The 27,580-nt window shown below is 38.9% G+C and overlaps 2 protein-coding genes and 1 non-coding gene across 3 annotated transcripts in view; 2 read left to right on the top strand and 1 right to left on the bottom strand.

Moving 5' to 3' along the window:
* Positions 1-7,514, top strand: part of ABHD12B (abhydrolase domain containing 12B) — a 33,585-nt gene extending 26,071 nt beyond the window's left edge. Inside the window, exons 11-14 of the mRNA XM_049768943.1 lie at positions 4,440-4,522; positions 6,285-6,363; positions 7,239-7,357; positions 7,481-7,514. Of these exons, the coding sequence (XP_049624900.1) occupies positions 4,440-4,522; positions 6,285-6,363; positions 7,239-7,357; positions 7,481-7,508 (309 nt within the window). The 3' untranslated portion in view covers positions 7,509-7,514. The remainder of the gene's footprint in view (positions 1-4,439; positions 4,523-6,284; positions 6,364-7,238; positions 7,358-7,480) is intronic.
* A 234-nt stretch (positions 7,515-7,748) lies between these two features.
* LOC126003191 (U6 spliceosomal RNA) lies at positions 7,749-7,855 on the top strand. The gene has a single exon (XR_007493726.1). It is a non-coding gene; the product is annotated as a U6 spliceosomal RNA (small nuclear RNA).
* A 244-nt stretch (positions 7,856-8,099) lies between these two features.
* The window catches only part of PYGL (glycogen phosphorylase L), a 35,417-nt gene continuing 15,936 nt past the window's right edge, over positions 8,100-27,580 (bottom strand). The window contains exons 5-20 of the mRNA XM_049767077.1: positions 27,000-27,131; positions 22,996-23,107; positions 22,329-22,411; positions 21,443-21,586; positions 21,118-21,210; positions 20,121-20,267; positions 19,570-19,733; positions 18,509-18,623; positions 17,813-17,914; positions 17,560-17,707; positions 17,382-17,440; positions 17,152-17,293; positions 13,768-13,975; positions 12,042-12,176; positions 11,178-11,244; positions 8,100-8,455 (exon numbers count right to left, since the gene is read on the bottom strand). Coding sequence (XP_049623034.1) covers positions 8,279-8,455; positions 11,178-11,244; positions 12,042-12,176; positions 13,768-13,975; positions 17,152-17,293; positions 17,382-17,440; positions 17,560-17,707; positions 17,813-17,914; positions 18,509-18,623; positions 19,570-19,733; positions 20,121-20,267; positions 21,118-21,210; positions 21,443-21,586; positions 22,329-22,411; positions 22,996-23,107; positions 27,000-27,131 — 2,028 coding nt within the window. The 3' untranslated portion in view covers positions 8,100-8,278. The remainder of the gene's footprint in view (positions 8,456-11,177; positions 11,245-12,041; positions 12,177-13,767; positions 13,976-17,151; positions 17,294-17,381; positions 17,441-17,559; positions 17,708-17,812; positions 17,915-18,508; positions 18,624-19,569; positions 19,734-20,120; positions 20,268-21,117; positions 21,211-21,442; positions 21,587-22,328; positions 22,412-22,995; positions 23,108-26,999; positions 27,132-27,580) is intronic.

Raw genomic sequence — 27,580 nt, 5'->3', positions numbered from 1 at the left:
CCTACTCTTTCTGCTATAGAACAAATGAAGGTCACTCTTAGGGGAATTCTCAGGACAATAATTTTCTCATAGAGAAAAATTATTAGATAGGCCTTCCATAGAGGTGTGGTCAGAGAATGCTGATTTTATGGATGGTGAAGTCAGAAGAGAAAACAAAACAAAACAAAACAAAACAAAATAAGAAATTTTGCCCATTAGATGGTAGGAAAAGGGAGTGTTAGGGTCTCCTACCTGCACCCAAATGCCAGGCATTTACTGAGCTCTGTGAAAACTCAGTCCAAACAGATGCTTGCCACCATGGAGATTCCTGGAATCCTCAGGCACAGTGCAAGGCTGTGACTTATTTATATTAACATCTTTTGATCTTATTTCCACACCTTTTTCTTTATAATGACATGAATTAATTTTTAAAAACCAGGGGAAATTTTTTTCTTGAAGTTTAGAAAGTTACTAGTTCTTAGTATGATAATTCGTGAATAATAGACACTAGTTTTGCTGTTTTAGTTTTTGGGCCACATCTGGTGATGACCAGGGCTTATTCCTAACTCTGCACTCAGGGATCATTCCTGGAGGGGATGAAGGGATCACAAGTGATACTGGGGATTGAAACCCAGCATGTACAAAGCTAACTAATTTTTATGACCTCTGTACTCCTTAAGGAATCATCCTAGGTATAACCTTAAATTTTTTTCTATAGTGAATAGAAATAGTTTTTTTAAGTATATGGTCCCAGTTTTCCTCTTGAGTGCATATTTCCTTCCTTTGGTGACATCTCCTTTGGAACACTCCCTCCAATATCAGGCAGAAACAACAGAGGAATATATATCTAATATTTTGGTTTTTTTTCCTCTTGTAGATTTATCCCAAGGAATAAAATATGAAAGTATTTTTCATTTTTGGTGGGGTCAGAGGTCAGAGGGGTTTCCAATCAGAGAACAGGAGACCAGAGGTCCCAACAGTGATTCTCGATCAAGCAGATTCAATGTGAAAGAGTTTATGGATATGATGCAACTTAAGTCCTGCAGTAAAAGGGATAATTAGGCCACCCTGGTGGTGATAGGGGCCTCCAGGGATATACATCACATGTGCATTGGTATGGGGAATCAAGCCCAGGTCAGATGTATGCTAGGCTTGCACATTAACCACTGTACTTTTTTGGGGGCCCAATGATAAGATCTTGTATATTAAAAAAAAACTAAAAACATCTCAAAATCTTAGAACTGATTAATAAAATTATTATAGTCACAGGACAAAAAAAGAAAGTATTTTCACACTACGTTGAAAGTGACATAAAAGGGGCCAAAGAGATAGCATGGAGGTAAGGCGTTTGCCTTTCAATCAGAAGGTCATCAGTTTGAATCCCGGCATCCCATATGGTCCCCCAAGCCTGCCAGGAGTGATTTCTGAGCATGAAGCCAGTAGTAACCCCTGAGTGCTGCCGGGTGTGACCCAAAAATAAAAAAAAAAAAAGAAGAAGAAAGAAAGTGACATAAAATAGCTTAAAGTATATATTAGAGATATAAGTATAATTCATTTCATGCTTAACCAACAGAGTATTAGGTAACATCTTCTGTGGCTAGTGTAGGGAATCATAAAATTGTGGTCCATTCTTCTAGGATGTTTTCATCTTGCAGGAGAGACAGAAGACAAGAGTACAAGTTTCAGTAGGAACAAGTGCTATGAAGTCTAATAAAATAATGTGAAAGGGGTTGACTGAGTGTGTGGGAGATAATAGCTGAATAGGGAACCTCTCTGAAGAAATATCAGCACTGACCTGCATGAACCAGAACCAATTTGTCCTGAGAGTACTTGGAGATTTCAGGCTGAGGGAACAGCAGGGCAGATTTCCTGGGGGAGGGAACAGAGTCTGACATGGAAGGGAGCAGAGTCTGACATGGCTGGGCAGTGTCTGGGTAAGAAGGAGGCAAGGCTGGTGATAGAGAACAGCCAGATTCTGTGGGGCCTCAACGGGCAAACTGACCTTTAGGTTTAACTCAAGAGCCTCTGAAGAATGTGGAGCATAAGAGAGATTTGTCAGGAGCTGTTCATCAAAATAATCATGCACCCATGGGAAGATAGGAGAGCGAGAGAGTAAAGGTTGCTTAGGTTAGCATAATTTGAGCAAGAGAGGCAGAGGGAACTATATCTATTTGATAATGCAAATAGAAATGGGTGGATCTGGATTGTAGTTTGGAGGTTGAGTTAAAACACTAACACTGCTGGAGGGTGTGATGTTAGAACACTATATACCTAAAGCCTACTATTAAGAATAAATGATTGTGTAAAGTGGAAAAAATTGAGAAACTAATTCCTCAAAAATGTGTAAGGAAACTGCATTATCTCCTTTATTTGAGGAAATATATGCTTTTAGGATATACAAACTCATTTACCTGTTGACCTGATAAAAATATACAGAATGCTCACTTAGCTATTCTTTATTTAGTGGGATTTGCCATTAGAGGAATGCAGCATGTTTAAAATGATTACTGTTATTTTTTGTGTATTATGATCATCGATTAAATCTAAATGAATTTCAAAGTATTATAAAATTAAGATGTGTAAAATTAAGAATATATTTAATGTAAAATTAAGATATGTAAAATTAAGATATATAAAATTAAGATATGTAAAATTAAGATATATAAAATCCATTATACACTTTCATCAGAAGTTTATTATTTTTTTTAGAAGCAAAATGTAGAAATTTATTAGAGCATACTTGCAAACGTGGGCATGTCTTGAAAAAAAAAAAGAAATAACTGTATTTGTCCTTCTGTTTTTGTTAGCCTTTGAACCTGCATTTATCAGGCTTGCTCAGATTTGTATCATGTAGGCTTAGAAAGTTGGGTTCAATTTTCTGATCTGTTCTCACCTTTCTATGTCTCTTTTTTTGTATTTTATTAAAACACCTTGATTACAAACACGAATGTGGTTGGGTTTCAGTCATGTAAAGAACACGCCCCATCACCAGTGCAACTTTCCCAACACCAGTGTCCTGAATCTCCCTCCTCCCCACCCCACCCCTGCCTGTATTCTAGACAGGCTTTCTATTTCCCTCATACATTCTCATTGTTAGGATAGTTCACAATGAGGTTATTTCTCTAACTAAACTCATCACTCTTTGTGGTGAGCTTCATGAGGTGAGCTATAACTTCCAGCCCTCTTCTCTTTTGTGTCTGAAAATTATTATTGCAAGAATGTCTTTCATTTTTCTTAAAACCCATAGATGAGTGAGACCATTCTGTCTTTCTCTCTCTCTCTCTGACTTATTTCACTCAGCATAATAGATTCCATGTACATCCATGTATAGGAAAATTTCATGACTTCATCTCTTCTGACAGCTGCATAATATTCCATTGTGTATATGGACCACAGTTTCTTTAGCCATTCATCTATTGAAGGGCATCTTGGTTATTTCCAGAGTCTTGCTATGGTAAAAAGTGCTGCAATGAATATAGGTGTGAGGAAGGGATTTTTGTATTGTATTTTTGTGTTCCTAGGGTATATTCCTAGGAGTGGTATAGCTGGATCGTATGGGAGCTCAATTTCCAGGTTTTGGAGGAATCTCCCTATCAGAAGTTTATTTTACAGAGTTAAAAAGTTGTTTGACTTTATTTTAAAATTTTTTTATTGAGAACGTGAATTACAAGTCTTTCACAGTTGTATTTCAGTTACATAGTGACAGTAAATTAGGGCTGTTCTCACCACCAGGGTTGACCTCCCTCCAACATAATTCCTGCATCCTGTACCTCCACCCTTAGCCCCCTAGACTGCTAGTGAAACAGGTCCATTTTGTGTATAGCTTGTTATAGATTAGGTCTCTTGATTCTACTGTCATTAACATTGGTTTGGGTATTTGGGGCTGAACATTTTTTACTTCCACTCAGAAGATTTTGTTTCTTTGTTTATGGGTGACACTTAGCAGTACTCATGGTTTCCTCCTGGCTTTCTAGTTAGGAGCCAACCTTAATAGGGCCAGAAATGTTGGTGATTGAACCCAAGTATAAGGTTATACTTACTGTATTATTTTTCATCTCCCAGCAAAATTTTGATAATCAGAATATTTTGTTACCCAATTAAATGAGCTAGACAGTTAATTATGTTCACAGTAGAGCCATTTCTTGGATCATACATATCCTCTCAAACTAGGATAGGCAGCGATATAGTTTAATATAGTTTAGTATTAAAATAGAATGTTAACAGTAATTACTTGGACAATGGGTTTATATGTGATTTTTTCTTCTTTATTTCTTTCTGTATTTTCAAAATTCCCTATCATGATTCAACTTACTTTTAAAAATGATAAAAGTTCTGCTTTAAAAGTTTATTTAAAAGGTTAGAACTCTCTATGACTGTAGACCATAGTGGAAAACTATAAAACTGATTCAGCTGAGATTCTTTTTAACTCTAAGCTTTAATTCTTTTTATGTAAAAAACAGATTTACCGGAATAGTCCAAGATGTTTACGCAGCCTTATGGATGCCATGACAAAAGATAAAATAGTCTTTCCTAATGATGAAAAGTAAGTTGATGATGAAAAGATGCCCAGGATTATTACATCTCTAGGGCTTTTCTGAGTAACATGAAACTTAATGGATGAGTAGGTAAGTCTGTCATTCTTAGGTGCATATTAGGATTTGTGGTAAAAAAAAAATGGTGAATTCTTACTACTTGATAGTTTCCTGTTTAATTTGATGAATTCATTCATTCAGCGTTTTTTCTAAAGTCATAGAGTAGTTGTAGATTTTGAGTCTTTCAGGGTTTGTAAAGCTTCTCTAGGACCTAGTTCATCATTCTTGGAAGAATCCCTGCCTTTTTTTTCCCCCCTATTTATCACAAACCTATCGTTCACCCTCCAGCCTCCTCACCCAATAGCAAGTCCATGACTAGACTTGGCAAGTAAACCTCTCCCTAATGTCTTTTCTTGCAGGAGAACAATTGCTTTATTGTTGTCATAGTTGAGGAAAAATGTTTACAACAGCGTTAATGTTTATTTTATTTTATAGTGTTAATGTTTATTTTATTATTGTTTTATTTTGTTTTAATGTATTTTTATTAAACCTCCCCAATTCCCCAAAAACCAGATACTCTTCACCAGTGTCCTTATGTTGCTTCTAGTTCACTTCTGTATGACAAACCCCTCCCCCACTTTCCTGTTTAGTAATCTGCTTTGTAATCCAAGGACTAGGGTTTATTTATTCCCTTGTTTTAGAACTATATAAATAAATAAGCGAGATCATTCAGTATTTGTTCTTCTTCCTCAGGCTAATTTCTAACAACTTCTTTCTCTGTTTGTATGTATTACATTTAGTATATCACATAGAATATATGTATATATATGTATCTGCCTATTCTTTATATATACCTGATAATGGACATTTGGGTCGTTTCCATGTTCTGGATATTGTACTGAGTGCTTGCAGGAGAATTTAAGAATACTGCCAACTAATTAAATGAGCAGTTGCTATTAGAATTTTTTCTATTTCAAAATGCTTGAAGAATTTAATATTCTCAGATATAATAGTGAGTCACTATCTTTGGGATAGATGTGTATCATAATTTGGGGAGAAAATAAAATATTTTTGATAAAGTCATTAATTTTGTTTTGTGTGTATTTTTGTGTAGGAGGTGTTTGGGTCAATTTTTATGATCCTCAGAGCTTACTGTTGGCTCTGTATTTAGGAATCATTCCTTGTGATGATTGGGGGACCATCTGTGGGACTGCAGATCAAACTGGGTCATTTATATGCAAGGCAAGAGCCTTACCACTGTAAGATCTTTTTACAGACTTTTTGAATGACCAAAGTAGGGGGTTGACCATGAAGCTAATACGATCTGTAAATTGCATGTTGAACATTTTTTAGAAGAGTTCTCTTTGGTCATGTGAGAGTTCTTATTGTTTTAGTGCTTTGAATTACTTTATACTTTTCATTAAAATATTCAGATATGATTAAATAAAGTGGAATAAAGAAAATATTGAAGTTCTAATTTTGTATGTTTGGTGTTTGTGTTTTTCTTTATTATTAAACTATATAAAAAAGAAAATTAACTAAATACCCATAAAAGTGTAGAAGTAAACAGAAGAGAGGAAATTTTGCTTTGAGAAGATAGTTACTATGTGAAGTTCATTACTAATGTAGCTGTTATTCTTGATGAGAGCATAGGAAGTTCCTGAATTTTGGACAAACCTCATGTTTGCTAAGGTGTTTTTTTTCACTCAAAAACAAAGGTAAATTTCATTGTTTATTTCCTGAAGGGAATGTTTTTCTCTCACTTATTCCTAGTGTAAAATGCCTGTCTTCTCCCCTTCTCATTCTACACTGTGAGGATGACAAGACAGTGCCTTTGGAGTTTGGAAAAAAGGTAAAACTTAGAGCTTAATGGCAACTGAAACATACTAGGAATAGTTTTACTATTTTCTTACCCTACAAGAGTGTGTCTGACATGGTAAGGGATTCCTCACATTCCTGAAGAGCCAGTCATAGTGCTGATGCATACAATGAGCATCTGTGTCCTATGCTCCTTACTTCAAAGGGGTGCTTATGGTAGAGTCTGGTCCCTCCTCTAGGGTCTGTGGGTGTAAAAGTAGGTGACCCTAAATGTGTTCTTTGTAGTAGTGGCTCCCCAAACAGGCATGTGGTTTCTTTCTTTTCAAATCAGAGAGGATTTAGGGCAATTTCTTGTCCCCTTACAATATGCAATGAGAAGGGAGGAGGTTCTAGCATAGACCAGAGTTGGCTCTGTAGAGGCAGCATATTGAATGTGGAAAGTGTCTGACTTATTGTGACTCATTCCCCAAGTTGGTTGATTAAAATGAGCTCTGATGGTCAACTTTTTTTGAGTTATTTTTCCCAAACCTTCAAGAGGTCAGGGCTTATTACTGGCAAGGCTCATGGGACCATATATGGTACCTGGGATCTAACCTGCAGCAGCCATGTGCAAGGCATGAGCTTACCTGCTGCACTATCTTCTGGCCCCTGATGATACACTTTTGAATATCTGACATTTTATTTCTTTTCTTTTCTGAGATAAATACAGGGTTTTCTAGAAAGTACTGAGGAAGAGGGGAGGGAGAGGATAAGAGAGAATAACATGCTTGAAGGAAACACAGGCTTCTCCAAGGTAGAGAGAGCCCCATTATAAAACCCATCATGAAAATAGGAAAGTACATATCTCAAGATGGAATGTGCATGGGCCCAGGGAGCACATGTGTGCCTCTGACACTTTTTTTCTTACAGGTCTATGAAATTGCACACTGTGCCTATAGGAACAAAGAAAGGGTTGAGATGGTCATCTTTCCTCCTGGCTTCCAACACAATCTCCTTTGTAAAAGCCCTGAACTGGTGAAGACTGTGCGGTAAGAGTGGCGGTGATGAATGTGATGATGATCTTTCCTCAAAGGACAACAAGGGCTGCTCTGGCTTACTTAGACCACAAGGTGTAGAGAGTAGATAAATTAATCTAGTTTCTTTTTCTGCAGAGATTTCCTGAGCAGACAGTGGGCATGAGGTCTGAGAACAACAGAGATCTTCAAAAGGACTTGGTCCAAATACATACCCGTCACATGTGTTTTACATATGAAACTGAACTGGGCAACTGGATAAGCTAAGGTTGCTGTAAATCTACTGTCATTTCTGTAATGAAAACCAAATATGGTGGATGGTCTAGCACCTGTAATTATCATCTTCAACCTATGGAATTGCTTGTCTCCTTCTGGAGAATCCAAATTTAGAAAAAAATTGAATCTCATGCTCGCTTCGACAGCACATATACTAAAATTGGAACGATACAGAGAAGATTAGCATGGCCCATGCGCAAGGATGACATGCAAATTCGTGAAGCGTTCCATATTTAAAAAAAATGGATTTCACCTAAAATGTGTAGTTACCAAACATCTGAAGGTATTTATGGATTAGTCTGTAGTTTGAACTTACCCGATTAAGTAAAATATACACTAAAGTATTAAAATTATTGGTATTGTAATTAATCTAAATGGTATTACCATTTCCAAGTAATTTTCTAGTTTACTTGATGTCACTGAGGAAAAGTTCTAGCAGGCTATATAATCAGAGATTAATATTAAGGATTTGGTACTCAAATTGATTTAGGAGATGGATACTTTATTTCCTCCCCCCACAAATATAATCAAATACTTGCCCTCCCAATTCCCAGACGAACTTAAATTTATTATTACGTAACAAAACAAAAATCAAAAAATGTCATAAAAATATTCAAGTTCAGTGAGTAGCATTTTTTCACCCTAGAGAAACTTTACAAATTATTTTCCATTTGCTTTGTTCATACCATTGCTAGATTCATTGGCTAGAGATATCTTTAGATCTGACGGCTCCATATTCCAGATGTCCCGGGCATATTCCTTAATCGTCCGATCGCTGGAGAACTTCCCTGAGGCAGCTATGTTTTTCAGTACCATTGTGTTCCAGGCTTTTGGATTCTGTAAACAAAGCACACACACACACACACACACACACACACACAGATATATATATATATATCCCAAGGCTTCTTTCTCCATCATGCTTTATGAAAAACATCATATCTTATGCCCAATCCCATTTCATGGAGAAATTGGCAGCAAATTTATAGCAGTAAGTTGCAGCGAATCATAAATAAATTTGTTTCATAGTACAACAATAGATAGAATAGATATAATTTTCTCCTAAACTATATTTCACTGGAGCCAAAAATGTAACTTGTTGGTAAAGTATGTTTCACTCACAAGTATGAGACCCTGTTCCAGAATAAAAAAAGTATATTTTTAAGAGAAATTATGGATATGTTTCCTATTTAGCAAATTATGCCCTGATTATACTGTGTTGGCATGTAAGTTATATTCTTACACTTTATTTCTATTTTGGGGCCATTCCTGGTGGTGTTCAGTGGACCAAGTGGTGCCAAGGGTAGAAAATGGGATGTCATGATTTTCTAAGAAACTTTAAGAGTTCATTGTAAATATCTAAAACACTATTTAAAAATTACTGATAATACACTATAAACATTAAACAAAGAAACTAAAACTATCATCACTCTTTAACATACTGTAAAGAAAGAATCTGAAATCAGTTTCTTAAAATGTTGGAAACATTAAAACAAAAGAGCATAAAGGATTCCTTTAACTATTTAAATATGGCAATGGGATGTATGTGACAAGAAAGGAACTCTCATCTACTGCTGGTTGGAATGCTGCCTACTCCAACCACTGTGGAAAACAGTATGGACTGTTCTCTGCAAACTAAGAATTGATCTGCCTTATGAATCCAGCAATTTTGCATTTGGGTATCAATCCCAAAGACAGAAAAACACTGATCCAAAAAGAGGGGTTGGAGTGATAGCACAGCGGCAGGGCATTTGCCTTGCATGCAGCCGACCCCGGACAAACCCAGGTTAGATTTCCTGTGTCCCATATGGTCCCCTGAGCCTGCCTGGAGTGATTTAAGGGCCATGATTAACCCCTACCAGGTATGACCCAAACAAAACAAAACAAACAAAAAAAGATGTATGCACATTGCTATTCATCATAGCACTCAGTACAATAACTAAGAATTGAAATTGACCTAGATGTCCAACAGACAAGTAGATTATGAAGATGTGGTACATAAAATATATGGAATATATATAGTGGAATACTACATAGCTATAAGGAATGATGCAATCATGCAATTTCCTGTAATATGGATGAAACTAAAAGATTTTATGTTAAGTAAGTAAGCCAGACAAGGATAAATACAGAATGATATTATTTATATGTGGTATTTAGAATAACTGCATGAAGAAATGCAGTGGTTTAAATGGGAGTTGTTGGGAACACTCTAGGCACCAGAGTATAGCAAGAAAAAGGGAAGAAATTGAATGGAGGAAGCAGCATTGAATGGAGGAGAAACACAAATATGAAAGGATGGGGAACATTAGCCAAAAGGTCTCAGGTGCATTGATGGTGTTAAGAAAGGACAGAAGGGTTTGGAGAGATAACATATTCTGCCCTTTCGCACACCCCTACAAAGCTCATTATTACTCCTTAACTCTCCCACCCCCAACCATCAGTACCTCACATTTACCTTTTTTTTTTTTCTTAATGTTCTTTAGCTGAAAGTTCAAAGTTAAGATATCAGCAATGGGACTAGTGAGAATTCTGTTTATGGGTGATTGTCCTTCCACTGTAACTGTACTCTTTCTTTGCATCTTTGTTCTCATAATTAAAAATAAAAAATTAATAAAAATGAAAAATATCCATAAAAAAGAAACAAAAAAATAATAGGCCTGAGATTTTTGCTAAAGAGGCATCATGGAATGAGAACAGTTACTTATGTAACTTTTAATTAAATATTTTATTTATTTTTGTAAAGTGTTTCTTGTTCCTTATTTTTCTTACTCCTTTTTCCTTTACATAAAAATTCAATTACAGAATTTCCCATATTTCTATATATTTATATTCCATTCCTATAACTTCATTCCATGGTCTGTTTAGAAGACAGTCTTACTTTTGCAAAATGCAAAGAGTACTTTAAAAACCAAAGGCTTAGCCATAGAATTATCTTAGGTTTTTCAAATTCCAGGTGTGTGTGTGTGTGTGTGTGTGTGTGTGTGTTTGTCTGTGTGTGTGTTTGTGTGTGTGTGTGTGTGTGTGTGTCTCACAGTGATCTAAATCTCTGAGAGGGCCTACTTTTTGTACTCCAAAACAGTTGTCTTTGTGATGCTGATATGTACTTTTGTTTAAGATTCTGGGACTAAATAAGCTTCTGGAAGAGAGAGGGGACAGGCCTTGACTCAGTCTTGAGGAACCCCTGTGCCCAGCATGGCATCTGCCAGGGAAACTACCCTTTGCTTCTTTGTCATATAAATGAGAGGGTAGAAGGAATATTTAATTTGCCTTTATACCATTAGCTTCTAGACCATGATCGCTATATGGTAGGTGCTCAGATAATAGTTTTCCTGGTTTTTTTTCCTTAAACTTGAATACTAAAAATGTACAATTGAACCTGAAATGTCAAATCCTCAGAGTACATTTGGAAAAAGCCAAATTTTAACCTAGAAAGTTGCCTCGCCTTCCTCTTTTCATTCATTAGTGAGACCCTGTTATTTAGATTTAACTAGAAAAATATAAAAATTTCAATTAACCACATTAAACTGGTTTCTGTCATATATCAGCAGTTACTCACCATGTATAGCTGGCTGACTTTTTCTTGACACTTGACATATGCTTCATAATCTGCAAAGACCTTAAACCTAGTTTTTTGAGTGATAGTAAAGAGACAAAAGATTCATTAATAGATATATGCTAAGATTCTATTAAAAACTCACTTCTTATACTGACATTTGCAAAAAAAAAAGTACGAAAGGAAAAGAAAATGCTAAAAAAAATAAAAAAATAAAAACTCACTTCTTGGGGCCAGAATGGTGGCCCAAGTGGTAAGGCGTCTGCCTTGTCCGTGCTAACCTAGGACGGACCCTTGGCATCCCATTAAAAAAAAAAAAACTCCTTAATGTTAGAAATGGCAGGTTTACCAATTTCATGTTTCTAGACACAATAACTTCAATCAACCCTTATCCTTTTCCCTCACATGCAAGAATGTCATTCTGTGATGTGTCTGAAAGTAGGCACACCGGTAGATGGATAAAAAGAATTTTTGATTTGTAGGTTTTATTCTTAAATAATTCTAGAATCCTGGTGGACAACTTCTGGTTTTTCTTTTCAAGTCTTACTTTGCCAAGGAGTGAATCTTGACTGCTCCAGGGGTGGGAAATGCTGAGAACACACATCTCAGATGTGGACCAGAATCCAGAGTGGAAAAATGTGCCTTATTCATTCCTCAAATAGCACCATAGTTTTTTCTTCCCTTTAAGTCCCACCTGGTGGTGCTCAGGACTTACTACTTTCTTTGTGCTCAGGGATCACTCCTGGCAGGTCTAAGGAGACCAAATGGGATTCTGGGGATTGAACCCAGGTCATTTATGTGCAAGGCAAGTGTTATACTTGTACTATTGCTGCAGCCCCAAATAGCAACATCTTAAAGGGAAATCACCTGTCATGATAAAATAGCATGTTGACTAAGTCTTTAAAGAGGTCTGGTTGCTTAGGAGAAAAGAAGCCATTGCTGATTTGATCCATAGCCAACTTCAACTCTGGGAGTGCCTCATAATATTCTTTTGCATCATACCTGCGGGAGGTGGTGAGATAAGGAAAAGGTTCTGTTAGTATTTATGATGAGCAATTTATGGTTTATGATTTAACATTTATGATTCATAATATGCTAGTACTAGATTGACTGTGAACGTGTATGTATTCAGAACTACTAAAACTTATAGCAGTCACTGTTGAGGTAAAATAACATTTCAGTAGATACTAATGTTTTTTTTCCCTACTAAGTTCGATTAGTTCCTTATAACCAAAGAGACCAAGAGGATACAAATTCTAGTCACAGTACAATAAATCTAGTAGAATACAGAAAAATTCACTTCAAAGAAGACTCTTTGGCCACAAACTAGTATTGTTATAAGTAGGAGAGTTTCTATAGAATTGCAGATTTCTCAGAATTGTTACTACTGAATGAAATTGTTTCTAGAGTCTCTAGTTACCCTCCAAATGTAGTTATCTTCAGTGTTCCTTGTGCAGTGCTCTTGATTAAATTAGTTTAACCATTTTAGATGTAATTATGAGACTCTATTACTGATAGTATTGTAAACCATAGAAACTCAATTACAAAATTTTTGGGTTTTTTTGTTTTTGTTTTTTTGGCTACACCCGGTGAGGCTCAGGGGTTACTCCTGGCTATGGACTCAGAAATCACTCCTGGCTTTAGGGACCATATGGGACACTGGAGGATCAAATTGCAGTCTATCCTAGGTCAGCTGCTTGCAAGGAAAATGCCCTATCACTGTGCCATCGCTCCTACATTACAAAAAAATTTAAAAAGAAAATAGAAAATAAAGACCCATCTTTAATGCAAGACCCAAAAATAAATCCTAACAACAATAACAAAACAAAAACTAATCTTTCTAGATAGCAAGTGAAAGAACTATTTCAGAGTGTTTCCGTACATTCTTTGCTATCTTCTACTAATTTTGTCCATTATTTTGAGACTTTTGTTGGGTGGGATGGTATTGGCTATGCTCAGAGTTGTCTATGCAGGGATTATTTCTGGATATGCTCAGGGATATCTACAGTGCTGGGATTAGAATGAGGGTTGGCTATGTGTAAGGAAAGCACCCTCACCCCTCCATCACTAGCTCTTTTTCTGGGATCATTATGGAACCCTAGATATTTTAGCACATTGATTCTGAAGATACAATTTTTTCTAGCCATTTATGGCAGCATTAACAGTGCCCTGCTTAGTAGGATGGTACCAAATTAAAGTGTAATATGAAACATCAGCAATAGTAATCATTCTGTTGCTATGTTGCTCACTACATGATTAAGTTAGTCTATTATATTATTTTCTAAGTGTATGTGCCAGCATCAAAGTGTTAAATTATAGACATGTCCATTTTTTTATTAATATGAAAAGCACAGATGGGTAGATGAAGAGCTCAAGCAGACCAGATCTGTAATAGCAGAGATTCTATGGGTCTACCCCCAAATTGCTTGTATATTCTTTCACTTGCTGGGTTTATTAAAACTAATCTGTGGCTCCTTTAGACTCCTGGGAAATATTCTGCAACCTCTGTTTATGAGATTCAGCCTTAGTGAGATACCTGGGTGGGCAGGAAGTCCTCTGAACTAATTATTTATGGGAGGGGAAGGGTACTCACCCTTTCTTGTCTAAGGCAGCCACATCATCAACTCTCATGCCAAAGATAAACAGGTTCTCTTCACCAGCTTCCTCTGCCATTTCCACATTGGCTCCATCCATTGTCCCAATAGTCAGGGCTCCATTGAGCATAAACTTCATATTGCCTGTCCCTGAAGCTTCTGTGCCTGCAGTGGAAATCTGCTCCGAAAGATCTGTGGCTGGAATGACTAAAAACAAGGCATAGGAACATGAGGAATTTTTGTCTTCCCAGATCTGCCTGCATTTGCCCAACTGGTCTGGCCTGGTCATTAAAGTAAATATTCCAGAATTTAGAAAACTTGACTTCCCTCCTTCCCTTGACTCAAACCACCTCTGATCATACAGAAGATGTACTCCCTTATGACAGATGGCCACAACGTTAAGGACAATATGCTCTGAGTATTCTTTATTTGCTACAAACTTTAAAAAGCAGCTGTTCCTGGGGATAGGACAATATCTGGTGGCACCCAGCAGGCCGACCCCCCTTTCCCTAACAGCACTAATGAAGTATCCTGAGTATCCAGGCATCACAGGGCTCAGAGAGCAATATTGTATTCAGCTGTTAGGCTGAGACTCACCAGCCAGACTGGACCTTAGCACTAGTCGGGGGACACCCACAAAAGACAAAACATCCATTCCCTGTCTACGGTGGGAATGCCATCTAGACCAACCTTTATGAAAAGTGATATGGAGATTCCTCCAAAAACTGGAAATTGAGCTCCCATATGATCCAGCTATACCACTCCTAGGGATATACCCGAGGAACACAAAAATACAATACAAAAATCCCTTCCTCACACCTATATTCATTGCAGCACTTTTTACCATAGCCAGACTCTGGAAACAACCAAGATGCCCTTCAACAGATGAATGGCCAAAGAAACTGGTACATATACACAATGGAATATTATGCAGCCGTCAGGAGAGATGAAGTCATGAAATTTTCCTATACATGGATGTACATGGAACCTATTATGCTGAGTGAAATAAGTCAGAGGGAGAGAGAAAGATGCAGAATAGTCTCACTCATCTCTGGGTTTTAAGAAAAATGAAAGACATTCTTGCAATAATTTTCAGAGACAAAAGAGAGGAGGGCTGGAAGTTCCAGCTCACTTCATGAAGCTCACCATAAAGAGTGATGAGTGTAGTTAGAGAAATAACTACATTGAGAACTATCCTAATAATGAGAATGAATTAGGGAAGTAGAAAGCCTGTCTAGAGTACAGGCAGGGTTGGGTGGGAAGGAGGGAGATTTGGGACATTGGTGATGGGAATGTTACACTGATGAAGGGGGGTGTTCTTTATATGACTGAAACCCACCATAATCATGTTTGTAATCAAGGTGTTTAAATAAAGATATTAATTAAAATTAAAAAAGACTTAAAGAACATATGCTACATTTCTCTTCTCCCCTTCAATTTTTATGATAGTTTTATTTTATTTATGCTTATAACTCTATAGAATATTGACTTAGCTTTCATTTTTGGCTTTGGTGCCACACTTGACAGTGCTCAGGGATCACCTCTCAAGGTTCAGGCATCAAACCTGAGTCAAACCATGTGATAAGCACATGCCTAATAATAGGCAAGCAACTATCTCTCCAGCCCTGAAATTTCTCTTTGTTGATCTTGAAATGTCAGTCCCCTCTTTCCTTCCACTTCTCACTTGCATTTTTTCCACTTTCTTCACCACATATAAGCAACCAACCATAAAGGTGTAATCCCTCTGCCTTCCAGAGGGATTTCCACACAAATCAGGGCTGCCTAGGGTGAAGGAATGGGAAGCTTTGCCAAAGGATTCCTTCTCTGCAGGAGAGCTTCTCTGAAGAATAAAGATGTTTATTACAGAGGCCTAGCACTTTGTCTTTGTGCAGACACTTCTCAAACAATCCCACCAGGAAACCCCAAAACACAGCAGACAGGGAAAGATCCCCTTACAGTCTGAGAAAGGGGGAATGCACAGTTGACCTTTGAGTGTGTGTTGTTGGTAGGTTTTTCTACCAATAAACTAAGATCAAAATGGGAGAGAAAGGCTGCTGGTTTCTTGCCTGGATGGTTGTCCCAACCTGGGACCTTAATGCTCTATCCCCGAGTGTCCATCAGAAGCACATCTAAGCCTCATGTTCAGGCAGCCTGACATCTGTTGCCATGCAAGCAAATGACAGCTCTTTCTTCCCATGGGGCAACTAGGTGAACAGCTGGTGCTTTATAACATGAAGGGTCAGGACAAAGGAGAGTCTGGGTGCCAAAACTCCAGCACTGCCTCCATTGAACCCATCTCTGGGGGTGATGGGTGGTGCCAGTAATCTGGTGTCAGTTGGGCTACTTTCCAAGGTCTTGGCTAGGAATCAGCAGGTGATATCTAGTCTACATTTTCTGAAGTCTCCAAACTATTTTCCATTAACATTGAATCGGAAAATCCCCCTAATAGTGAATGACAGTAGCTTTCCACCACATCTCCCCAGCACTGATTTCATATTAAAATTAAGTCTGCCTCTAAAGTATTTAATGATAAATGTGATCAATAAATTGACCTTTTTTATAGAAACTGGGTTAAAAGCCATAGTACAGTGGGTAGGGCTCTTTTCTTGAATGAGTCAATTGGGTTTGATCTTCAGCATCCAATTTGGTCCCCTGAGCACTGCCAGGAATGATTCCTAAGTGCAGAGCCGGGAATAACCCCTGAGCATCATCAAGTGTGACTCCCCCAAAGAAGAAAACAACAAAAAAGAAAATTGGGCCTCAGCAATATCACAGTGAGTAGGTAGGGTGTTGACCTCACATGTGGTTGACCAAGGTTTATCCCCAGCATCTCATATGGTCAATGAGCCTGCCTGAAGTAATTTCTGAATGCAGAACTAGGAGTAACCCCTGAGTGCCACTGCTTGAGTTCTAAAAATAAAAATAACATAAACTATATAAACCATAAAAAAGAATACATTTGCAAAGAAGTGAGAAGCAATTACTATTTTTTTTGTAATGTTAAGGCAAATAAAAACGTTTGATTGGAAGATAAACTTGTAAACAAATTAAGGTCTTGATGTAGGTATCTGAGGGCAGCACCTTCTTGCCTAAGTTACTAGCTCCTTGAAGTCAGTCACCCCAGTTTTCTATATCATATAATTATTCCCTAAAATTTGACCTGGTTCTGCATGGTTTATGATGAGGGAACTACTTTTTAAATAGTCTTTGTTTATTTATGGACCACACCCACAGTGCTTTATTTCTTGCTCTGTACTTGAGCATGGGATAGTCATTCCTGGGAGGGTTTAGGGGATTTTGAAATGCTAGGGGTTGAACCCAGAAACCCAGCAGGCAGAGCAAGGATGCTTGTCCTCTGTGCGAACTTCCTGGCCCATCATTACCTTTTTCAGCAAGAGAGACTCTGTAGTTCTCCAAGAAGATGACCTTCAACTTGCTGCCAATGATGGGGTCATTGTTCACCACAACAGCCACTGAGGTGATGAGTTTTATGATCATTTTGGCCATGTGATAGCCTGGGGCAGCCTTGGGGTAGAATAGCAGAAATGCTGATTGAATGCAGCCTCAAGAATACAAAGCAGAGAAAAGTCCACACCAAACAGAGTCAACTTACTTTGCCACCAATTATAACTGTTCGGGGCACAAATAACTTCTTAGGGTCTTTCTTAATGCCTGAAAAAGATGGAAAGGGGGACGGGATAGAGGTTTTCAGATAGCTGAGTGGTGGGACCTACAGGAAGATCCTGCTTCCTCCTCCAGGAAGGTCAGCTGGGTCTCTGGGACTGACTCACGGTTGTACATGGTGATAACATGCAGGCAGTTTAAGAGCTGTCGCTTGTACTCATGGATTCTCTTCACATGTACGTCGAACATGGAGGACGGGTTGATCTTCACTTTGTACTCCTTCTCCAGGTACTGAGAAAATTTCATCTTGTTCTCCTGTGGAGGCAGCACCCAGCATCTGAGTCCTTTTGAACATATCTGGGGGCTTATTTGTAGGCTGTGACCCCTAAACTCCTCAGGGCAAGTGCCAGGGAAACTCACCTGCTTAACGTTGGCTATTTCCCGAAGGAAAACATCATCACCCAAGAAGCTGTGCAGCTTTGTCAGCTGGCTCAAGTCCTTCACATAGTCTTCACCGATTTTCTATTCATTTAGAGGGAGAGGCAACTTTAATATAGAGATGAAAGCCAACCCAAAGGAGAAGTTTCTATCTAACTGTGGAAGCTGCTCGTGCTCACCCCTACACAGTACTCTGAATGGCTTTGCTCTCAGAGGAGGCTAGGTAGGTGGTGTGTGTGTGTGTGTGTGTGTGTGTGTGTGTGTGTGTGTGTGTGTGTGTATGTGTGTGTTGTGTGATGGGGGGCTCTCAAGAAGTGCTAAGGGTCACCAGGTCCATACAGAACTGCACCTGTAGTGCTGGACAGTATTTTGGATGGGACTCAAGGCTTGTTCTTGAGCTTGCAAGGCTTGTTCTCCAAACCTTTGCGCTATCTCCATTTCCCCAAACATGTTTTCCTAGTATTTTAAATGTGCTTTCTGTGGTACTGTTAAAAAGCAGGAAATATAAAAGACCCAAGATCTATAAATAGACCCAAGATCTACTACTTGTCCTCTTTTATTAAATAAGGGCGCTTCTTCCACCTGTCTCTGACAGAAGTGTACTGTACTGGGATCATCTCTAAAGGCTCTAAAGTCTCCATTCAATAGGGCCCCTTCATCCCTGCATTTCCCAGATACCTCTGCTATGAGCTCGGCGAGACCTGGGTTGCAGAGTAAGAGCCAACGTCTTGGTGTGATCCCATTGGTTTTATTCTGAAACTTGCCTGGCTCTAGTTCACTGAAGTCCTTGAATCTGGAGAAATAAAAGACACATCACTGCATCTGGTTGTAGATATATGTTTTTTCAGGCTAAAGTTTCTTGGATAAAGTCAAAAGTTGTGTTCAAGAAGCCTAGCATAGAGACTGCAGATACAGTACAGCAGATAAGGTGCTTTGCCTGTGACCAGCACCATGTACAGTCCCTTGAACACCTTCAGAAGTAAGCCCTGAGCATTGCCAGGTGTAGCTCCTGGCAAGAAAGCTGAAGTATAGTTTTAGGAAGAATAAAGATGGAGGGATGGCTGAAAGCAGCAAGCACTGCCATTTTAAATAGAGACCAACTTGCAACTCAAAATGATTAAAACTGTTTGGTGCTTAGGGGTTATTGTCAGCTCAGTGTTCAGTTCAGATGCATGTTCATATACTCCTGTCCACTGAACTAGCTCTCCCGTCCTTAGAAAAACACTTTTTTTTTGTTTGTTTTTTGGCCACACCCGGTGATGCTCAGGGTTTACTCCTGGCTATGCACTCAGAAATTGCTCCTGGCTTGGGGGACTATATAGGATGCTGGAGATCAAACCCAGGTTTGGCCTCCATCAGCTGCATGCAAGGCAAATGCGCTATAGCTCTGGCTCCAGGAAAACACTTTCTTGTTTGTTTCTCTTTGTGGGCCACATCTGGTAGTGCTCAGGGCTTGTGGCTGACTTGCTTTTATTCCTAGGACAGCATATGTCCCCTCAGCACTACCAAGAGTGTGCTGAGCACAAAGTAAGGAGTAAGTCTTGAACACTACTTGGGTGAACATATGGGATGACAGGGATTAAATTTGGGTTGGCTGCATATAAGGCAAAGGCCTTACCCATAGTATTGCTTTGGCATGGGAAATACAATTAAAACATTTTGATAAGGACGTTTCTCAGTCCCAAATTCATTACTCATTAATTGAACCAGGTTAGACCGATTATCCTCATCAGACTTACACTTGGGTCTTGATGATATCTGAGTGAATCTTAGCCACGCCGTTCACAGCATGGGAGCCCACAATGCAGAGATGTGCCATATTGATCCTTTTGCCTCCTTCTTCTTCTACCAGAGACATCCTTCTCAGTCTGTCCACATCTTTAGGAAAGATGGCTGCAATTCTCTAGCAAAAGGGAGAGAAAGGACTCTCTAGTGACCCAGGTTGCACACATCATGAGAATAAGATGCATCATACATTATAGGCTGATTTCTTCTAAGACTGAATAGATTTACCTAGGGAGATGCCACCTCTCCCCATTTTAATATTTTTAAGAGTTGGATTGCATTCAGGCATCGCTGTTGGTGGCACTCATTTGATTATATGGTATGCCAGGGATTGAACTAGGGTCAGCCACATGCAAAGCAAGTGCTCTTTTGCCTCAGACATTCGATACCTTTAATGTATCAATGATTAGAAAGCTTTTGGGTTTCAAGTTTGTTAAACAGGGTCACCTGCCTTAACATTTCACAGCCTCATTCTCAAATAAAATGAATTCTCAAAATGACTTACATCCAAATGCTTTTGATTGATCTCATAAATGATTTGCAAATGCCGAGGAAGCAGCTTCTCCAGCAGCTCCACCGGCCAGCGCTCCAGGGCTTCAGGGAGTACAGTGTGGTTGGTGTATGCAAAGGTCTTCTGGGTAATCTCCCATGCCTAAGGGGGAGGAAGGGAGGAGCAGTTTCTGCAAGAACAGCTGCCTGCAGAAGCACCCCCATTCTCACTCAAATGCGACCTCAGCTCCATATGATTGTGACAAGTCAATTCCTCTTAAATATATAGAAAAAAAGTGTATGGAAGCTAGAAGGATACAGGACCACGGTTTTGGAACAAAAACAATAGCTATTATTTGAAGCAGTATCGGATAAAAACCTACAGCATGCAAAGAAGTCACCACCACCATAACATACCTTTGTTCAGCAAACAACATGTGAGAAATAAAAATTTAACACAAATAATAATTAAAATATGAACTTTTAGGTTTTTTTGTTTTGTTTTGTTTTGTTTTTTTGGTTTTTGGGTCACACCCAGCAGTGCTCAGGGGTTCCTCCTGGCTCTATGCTCAGAAATCGCCTCTGGCAGGCACAGGGGACAATATGGGATGCCGGGATTCGAACCAACGTCCTTCTGCATGAAAGGCAAACGCCTTACCTCCATGCTATCTCTCTGGCCCCAAATATGAACTTTTAAAACAGTGGGTCACTTTCAGTGATCTGTATGCTGAGGTTAGGGTGTAATTTATAATTATTTTTAAACAAAAACAGCAGTAAAAGCTGTAATACTGTCAGCGTGCTGCCTGACAATGTGTTTGTTGTTCATTTCTAGTTTCCCACCTTCTAAGGCTGGAGAAATGTGTTAGTGTGGAATCTACCTTTAATGGTTGAAAGTTAGCAGCAGACACTTATTTTGAAAAAAGTGTAAAAGGAACTTTTTTTGGTTCCAAAACCATCTGTCAACTACAGATAGCCTGTTTAGTTAAAGAAAAAAGAAGACAAATTATCCAAACCTTGGACCAGGGCAATTTCTCAATATCCACAAACACCCTCATCAGCTCAGGGATGGCAAGGGCAGGATGAGTGTCATTGAGCTGGATGGCAACCTGTGTGTTAAAAGACATGGGAGTGAATGAAGGAGCTGGCTGGGTGGGAGCACAGCTTTGTCTGCATACCTGCCAAAGCAAAGAACCAGACACAGGGCCAGACTTCCACAGAACACTCTGTGTATCCCACACCTGCCGAATTTTCCAAGCACCAAAACAGACAGATTCATCTGGAAGAAATTCTGATCTCCACCAAACTGTGTCTGGCCAGGTGCAAGGATAGGATACTTGCCTGATCAGGAAAGGCATCAAAGGCATTTGAAGCACTCGAGGTGGAGCCAAGCTTGGCAGATTTGAAACGTCGGATGACATCTTGCAAGGTAGCAGCCACCACAAAGTACTCCTGCTTCAATCTTAGTTCTTTCCCTTCAAAGAACTTCAGGACAGAGAAATGGGAGTGAGAATGGCTCTCTTAACTAAGTATGGCTGATAAATGACTGGGAATTTCAGGGCTAAATTCTCCTGGCTATTGAGTGGAAGATGACACGCACCTTCCTGCACCTTTGCAACTTCCTGCAACGCTGATAAAATGGGAATAAATGGACTAACAACTAGAAATATGGATAAAGGATGAGGAGAATGGGGGAGACAACAAGCAACACCATTTTAGAAACAGAAAAACATATGGGTAGGGTCCAGAGAGATAGCATGGGCATAGGGTGTTTGCCTTGTATGCAGAAGGACAGTGGTTCCAATCCCGGTATTCCATATGGTCTCCCGAGCCTGCCAGAAGCTATTTTTGAGCATAGAGCCAGGAGCAACCCTTGAGCGCTGCCGGGTGTGACCCCCATGTCCCACCCCCAAAAGAAAAACATATGGGTAAATATGGCTGAACCAGAATCTCAGGAAAGCGGAATCCTGACTTGGCAGTGGAGAAGAGACAGACTGCTACTCTATTTATGCACCAAAGATCCTCAATGCATAGGAACTGGTAGCACTTTTGGAAGCAGGGGTGAAGGCAGGGTAAAAAGTTAGCATGTCTCAGAAGCAGCTGGACTCAGCCCTCATGTCCAGTTCCTTCACTGAGCAATTTCCTTTGCCAACTCAGACAGAAGCTAAGTAGGTGCTTTGGCAATAAGTGCTTTTTTTCCACCGAGAAAGCCAGCTTGATCACTCACATTATCGTTGGGATAGAGCACCCGGGAGATGTTTTCAGCTAGATTTCTGTCCAGCACAGCCTGAATGTAGTCTCCAACATTAACTGTGGGGGATATTAGAAAAACACATGAAGAGATATTGCAGCCACCATTACTGAAAGCTGCCTGCTCTTGCTGATATTTGCTGACTACCAGATGGGAGATCTTCAATTCCTCAAAACCTAAAAGGATATCAGCAAACTTTCCTGCTGTGACTCACATGAGAGAAAATAGTGTTTCCTGAAGGAGTGCTTTAAAAATCTCCCCTTGCCTAGGGATGTGGCTTAATGGCAAAGATAAGTCTTATATGCATTAGAACTGGGTTTGATCTCTGGACCAAAAAAATTTAATTGATTAATTTTAATATGTCCTCCAAGCTTGCTTTCTAAGTGACTTAGTCATTGAGGAGTTCAGATCAGAAACCCAAATTTCGTTTTGAACTTCTTTAGCGGATGGCAGCACCAGGGAGTGTTCAGGTAACCATATGGCACTGGGGATTGAACTTGGACCTTCCATCTGCAAAGCATGTTTTCCAGCTTTCTTCACTATCTCTTTTACCTTAAAATTCAGGGTTTTCTTCCTCAAGATTAATTTGATCCAGTTACTCAGCAAAACACAGCAAATAAACTAGAGCATCCATCATACTCACAGTCTCTGAGGTTAAAGTCATTTGGGGCCCGAGCAGACCAGAGGCGCATGGTATTAACAGTGTTATTCATGTACCCAGGCACTGGGGTGTCATAGGGCAGAGCCAGTACCACCTGTGGAATTAAAAAGAAGCAGTTGCTTGCTATTTCCCATGTGTGACAGTACAAGTTCAACAGAGCCAAGAAACAGTGACTAGAATTCTGTTCCTGACTGAATCAACAACCTAGTTCCTGTGAAACCTAAGAGGAAGATTCCTGGGCTGAAGGTGACATTTGAGGGCATGTGGATTCCCCTTTCCACTAGAATAATCTGGATGGCCGGAACTATCTAGACCAGTGAAAGTCTATTGTTTCTACTTTCCTCTGAGGCCCTTGACTTGATCTATTCACGTATTCATATTGATCCACTGTTTTAAGAATAGTGAAATGTCAAATGTGAATCTAGACCTGTTAAAAATAGTAATTGGGGTAGACTTTGTACAGATTATACAATGATCTCATTTCAATAATAATCAGAATCAGTACAACAGGAAATGTATGATGATAGATGAATAGCTACATGTTTATAATGTTCTGTCAGAGTTTTCAAAGTTGCATGGAGAAAAATTATTTTAGTAAAAATTACTATATGAGAAGGGTCTAAAATGTGAACTCTGAAAAGTTAAGTTTAACCCCATGATAATCATCATAGTAAAGACAGAAAGATGAATTATGCTTTTGGTGAGTTTAACACTCATGGGATAAAAGGATTATTTATATTTTATCCCTTATCAGAGTCAGGTTTAAACAAAGGGAATAATTGATTGATGTGGAGCCTCTAGAGCTGATTTAGTGAACCAACTCCTTTTGGATGGAAGGAGAATGAGGATGAGAGAGAAGTGATGTATCCAGTGTCATAGTAACTTGTACAGCTGAGACCTTAACTCAAGTATCTTCTATTTGCACTGCTAAATTGTGAAGGAAGAATTAAGTTGATTGCATCAATCAACCACATCTCTTCATAAACTTTGTGACCACAGAGGAACAAATCACAAAGATTTACTTAGAAATTATTCACTAGGAACTACAGTAGGTCCCTGAAAATGTTTAATGGAAGTGGTAATCAACCTGGAAGAGTCATTTACAAAATGAGAATTAAGTATGAGGTCAAACATATATTATAATATGCTATAATATATAATATATTAAGTAATATTAAAAGGAAAGAGAAACACCCATTTATCAAGGTACATTTTACCTTTTTCTTAATTTAGTCTCTAAATTTTTATTTCACTTGCTGAATAAGTTCACTTCCAGACATGAGTCTCATTTTGATAAACTATGGCTAGCTCTACATGGAGAGCTGTTAGCCTTTATTTTTAAAGGTCAATAATGTGGGTCTTGGGGCCGGAGAGATAGCATTGAGATAAGGCATTTGCCTTTCATAAAGAAGGATGGTGGTTCCAATCCCGGCATCCCATGTGGTCCCCTGTGCCTGCCAGGTGCAATTTCTGAGCCTAGAGCCAGAAGTAATCTCTGAGCGCTGCTGGGTGTGACCCAAAAACCAAAAACCAAAAAAAAAAAAAAAAAAAAAAAGATAATAATAATAATGTGGGTCTTGGTTCTTAAAAGATAAACTAAATCATTTACTCATTAAGAATAATCTGTGGGCCCAGAGAGATAGCACAGCGGTGTTTGCCTTGCAAGCAGCCGATCCAGGACCAAAGGTAGTTGGTTCGAATCCCGGTGTCCCATATGGTCCCTCGTGCCTGCCAGGAGCTATTTCTGAGCAGACAGCCAGGAGTAACCCCTGAGCACCGCCGGGTGTGATCCAAAAAAGAAAAAAAAAAAAAGAATAATCTGTAAGCCAATTGAATCTAGTATTATACTAATGAATCTAATATTTTGTTTTGCTTTGAGGCCACACCTTGTAGTACTCAGTATTTACTCTTTGCTCTGTGCTCAGAGATCAATCCTGATGGTGCTCAGGGTGGGCAGCAAATCTGGGCTGGCCTTATGCAATGCAAACCCCTCCCCCGATGTATTGCCTCTCTGGTCCCCTCTACTGAATTTCTTGACCCCGATCCTGATATGCAAGAACATCATATACTTGGGTCTTTATCATTTTTCTTAAGCTTTCAAAACATGATCAATGCTATATATTTTCCAGCTTAAGTCTACATATATAGAACCGATATATCGAATGGAACCTCCAGTGATTGAATATTGCAATCCAGAAGTTAATAAGGGCTATATGTCAAGAAGTTTGAAGACAGAAAAACTCAAAATCAAGTGGTAGCAGAGTAAAGACATGCCTATGAAGTTAAGTGCACTTGGATCAGCACTTTCTCTAGAGATGACTTGACCCAAAACAAGAGTACATTTTGTGATATTTTGCATTTTATTAACTTTGTAATAAACAACAATTCCGATACTCTTTTTTTTTTCTGGCTTTTTGGGTCACACCCTATGACACTCAGGGGTTACTCCTGGCTATGCGCTCAGAAAATCGCTCCTGGCTTGGGGGACCATATGGGATGTCTGGAATCGAACCAAAGTCTGTCCTGGATAGGCTGTGTGCAAGGTAAGCGCTCTATTGCTGTGCTATAACTCTGGTCCCATCTCTGGTAATCTTAATGATAAGTATTTTTCAGTTTCAAAAATAATTATTTCTAAAGAACCTGTATAATTTATAAGAATATAAATATTGGGACCCGTGAGATAGCACAGCAATAGGGCATTTGCCTTAGACACAGAAAAATGGTGATTCAAATCCCAGCATTCCATATGGTCCCCCGAGCCTGCCAGGAATGATTTCTGAGTTTAGAGCCAGGAATGATTTCTGATTGTAGAGCCAGGAATACCCCTGAGTGCTGCCGGGTGTGACCTCAAAAACCAAAACCAAACCAAAACAAAAAAGAATATATTCTTATATATATATATATATATATATATATATAGTATTGAGGAGAGGAATTATATTTTATTTTTATGTTCTTTTACTTTGCTTAGGTGAGGGTGCTCCCAAGTAATGCTTATGAATCTACAGTTCAGAATAGCAATTCTTGGCCAAATGGACTGATGGGTCAATGCAAGAGGATTTGATGCTGCTCAGCTGCTCAGCTCCACAGTGCCAGTGATACTGCAACTACCCTTACAGGGCTGAGGGGCCTCTAGGGCAGTACCTAGTGATGTTTAGGGACCATGCATTGACAGGAATAGAAAAGTGGGGACATGCTAGACTTATATCCTAACAGCTTCACTATTTTCTATTGCCCACAATGACAATTCAATGTATCTGAGTTTGATACTAACAACTTCATAGAAAATTGGAGTGATAATTACAGTGCTGGGACTGTAAGAACTAATGTCATAGTAACTGTGAAGCTGATTGCAAAATGATCATGTTACAGTAACTTGACCTTGGAGAAATCACTTCTCTCTTAATCTCAGGAATCTGTTCTCCAAATAAATCAACTGCATTAAGAGCTCTATATATTTACCTATAAAAATACACTCTATTAGGGGCCAGAGTGATAGTAGGGCATTCATCTTGCACCTAGCCAATCTGAGTTCAATTCCTATATGTTCAGGGGTCCTCAAACTTTTTAAACAGGGGGCCAGTTCACTGTCCCTCAGACCATTGGAGGGTCTGACTATAGTAAAAACAAAACTTATGAACGAATTCTTATGCACACTGCGTATATCTTATTTTGCAATGAAGAAACAAAACAGATACAAATACAATATGTGGCCCACGGGCCATAGTTTGAGGACCACTGATTCCCCAAGTCTTCCATGAGCGATCCGTGAGTGCAGAGCCAGAAGTAAGCTCTGAATACTACCAGTTGTGGTCCCAAAACAAAAACAAACAAACAAACAAACAAACAAAAAAACACTATTATTCAAAGCACAAGGCAATATCCCCAGACATCCATTACACTGTTGATATTTACTCTGTTGGTTCAAAATTTACTGTTGTACAAATTTGTTGGTACAGAATTCTTAAAGAGGAGGTGCTACGTACTTGGGTATCGACCCATTTGGCCCCAGCTATGGTGTTCTCCACTCTTCCATAAAAGTGCACGGGCAGCATGAACTCAGGACGAGCCTTCTCCCAGGGGTTCCCATGCCTGAGCCAATCATCAGCCTCTTCTACCTGCAAAAGGGACACAACTTAGAATTTATCTTTAGGGGATTTGAAAATAGCAGCTCATTAATATTGAATTAAAAAATCTTAAACTAAATTGACTCAAGCTTATGGTTGTTGCGAGGAGGAGTATTAGTTGCATAGATCTCAATTTATCTGTTACTATATTATATATAGCTAAGTAAGCAATCATAATTGCTAATACTGATCTCTTACATAGATGTTATTGCATTTACTCACAGGAAGTGAATGTGGGAGGAAGTATAAGAAGGAACTATAATTTCACCCTTTTAAAAAATATGAAGAAATTGTAACTTGCTCAAAGTTTCACAGGTAGCAAAAAGTATAGCTAATATTTGACCTTAAGTCTGTGTTCTAGAGCTACAGGCACAGATAAATTTATAGCATAGGCGAATGCAATCATCCAGCTCAAGCTAAAGATAGGGATGTAGGTCCTT

This window comes from Suncus etruscus, chromosome 2 (genome assembly GCF_024139225.1).
Source record: "Suncus etruscus isolate mSunEtr1 chromosome 2, mSunEtr1.pri.cur, whole genome shotgun sequence".
Lineage (NCBI taxonomy): Eukaryota > Metazoa > Chordata > Mammalia > Eulipotyphla > Soricidae > Suncus > Suncus etruscus.
The sequence above is the reverse complement of the archived record's forward strand: the minus strand, read 5'-3'. Positions and strand labels throughout refer to the sequence as shown.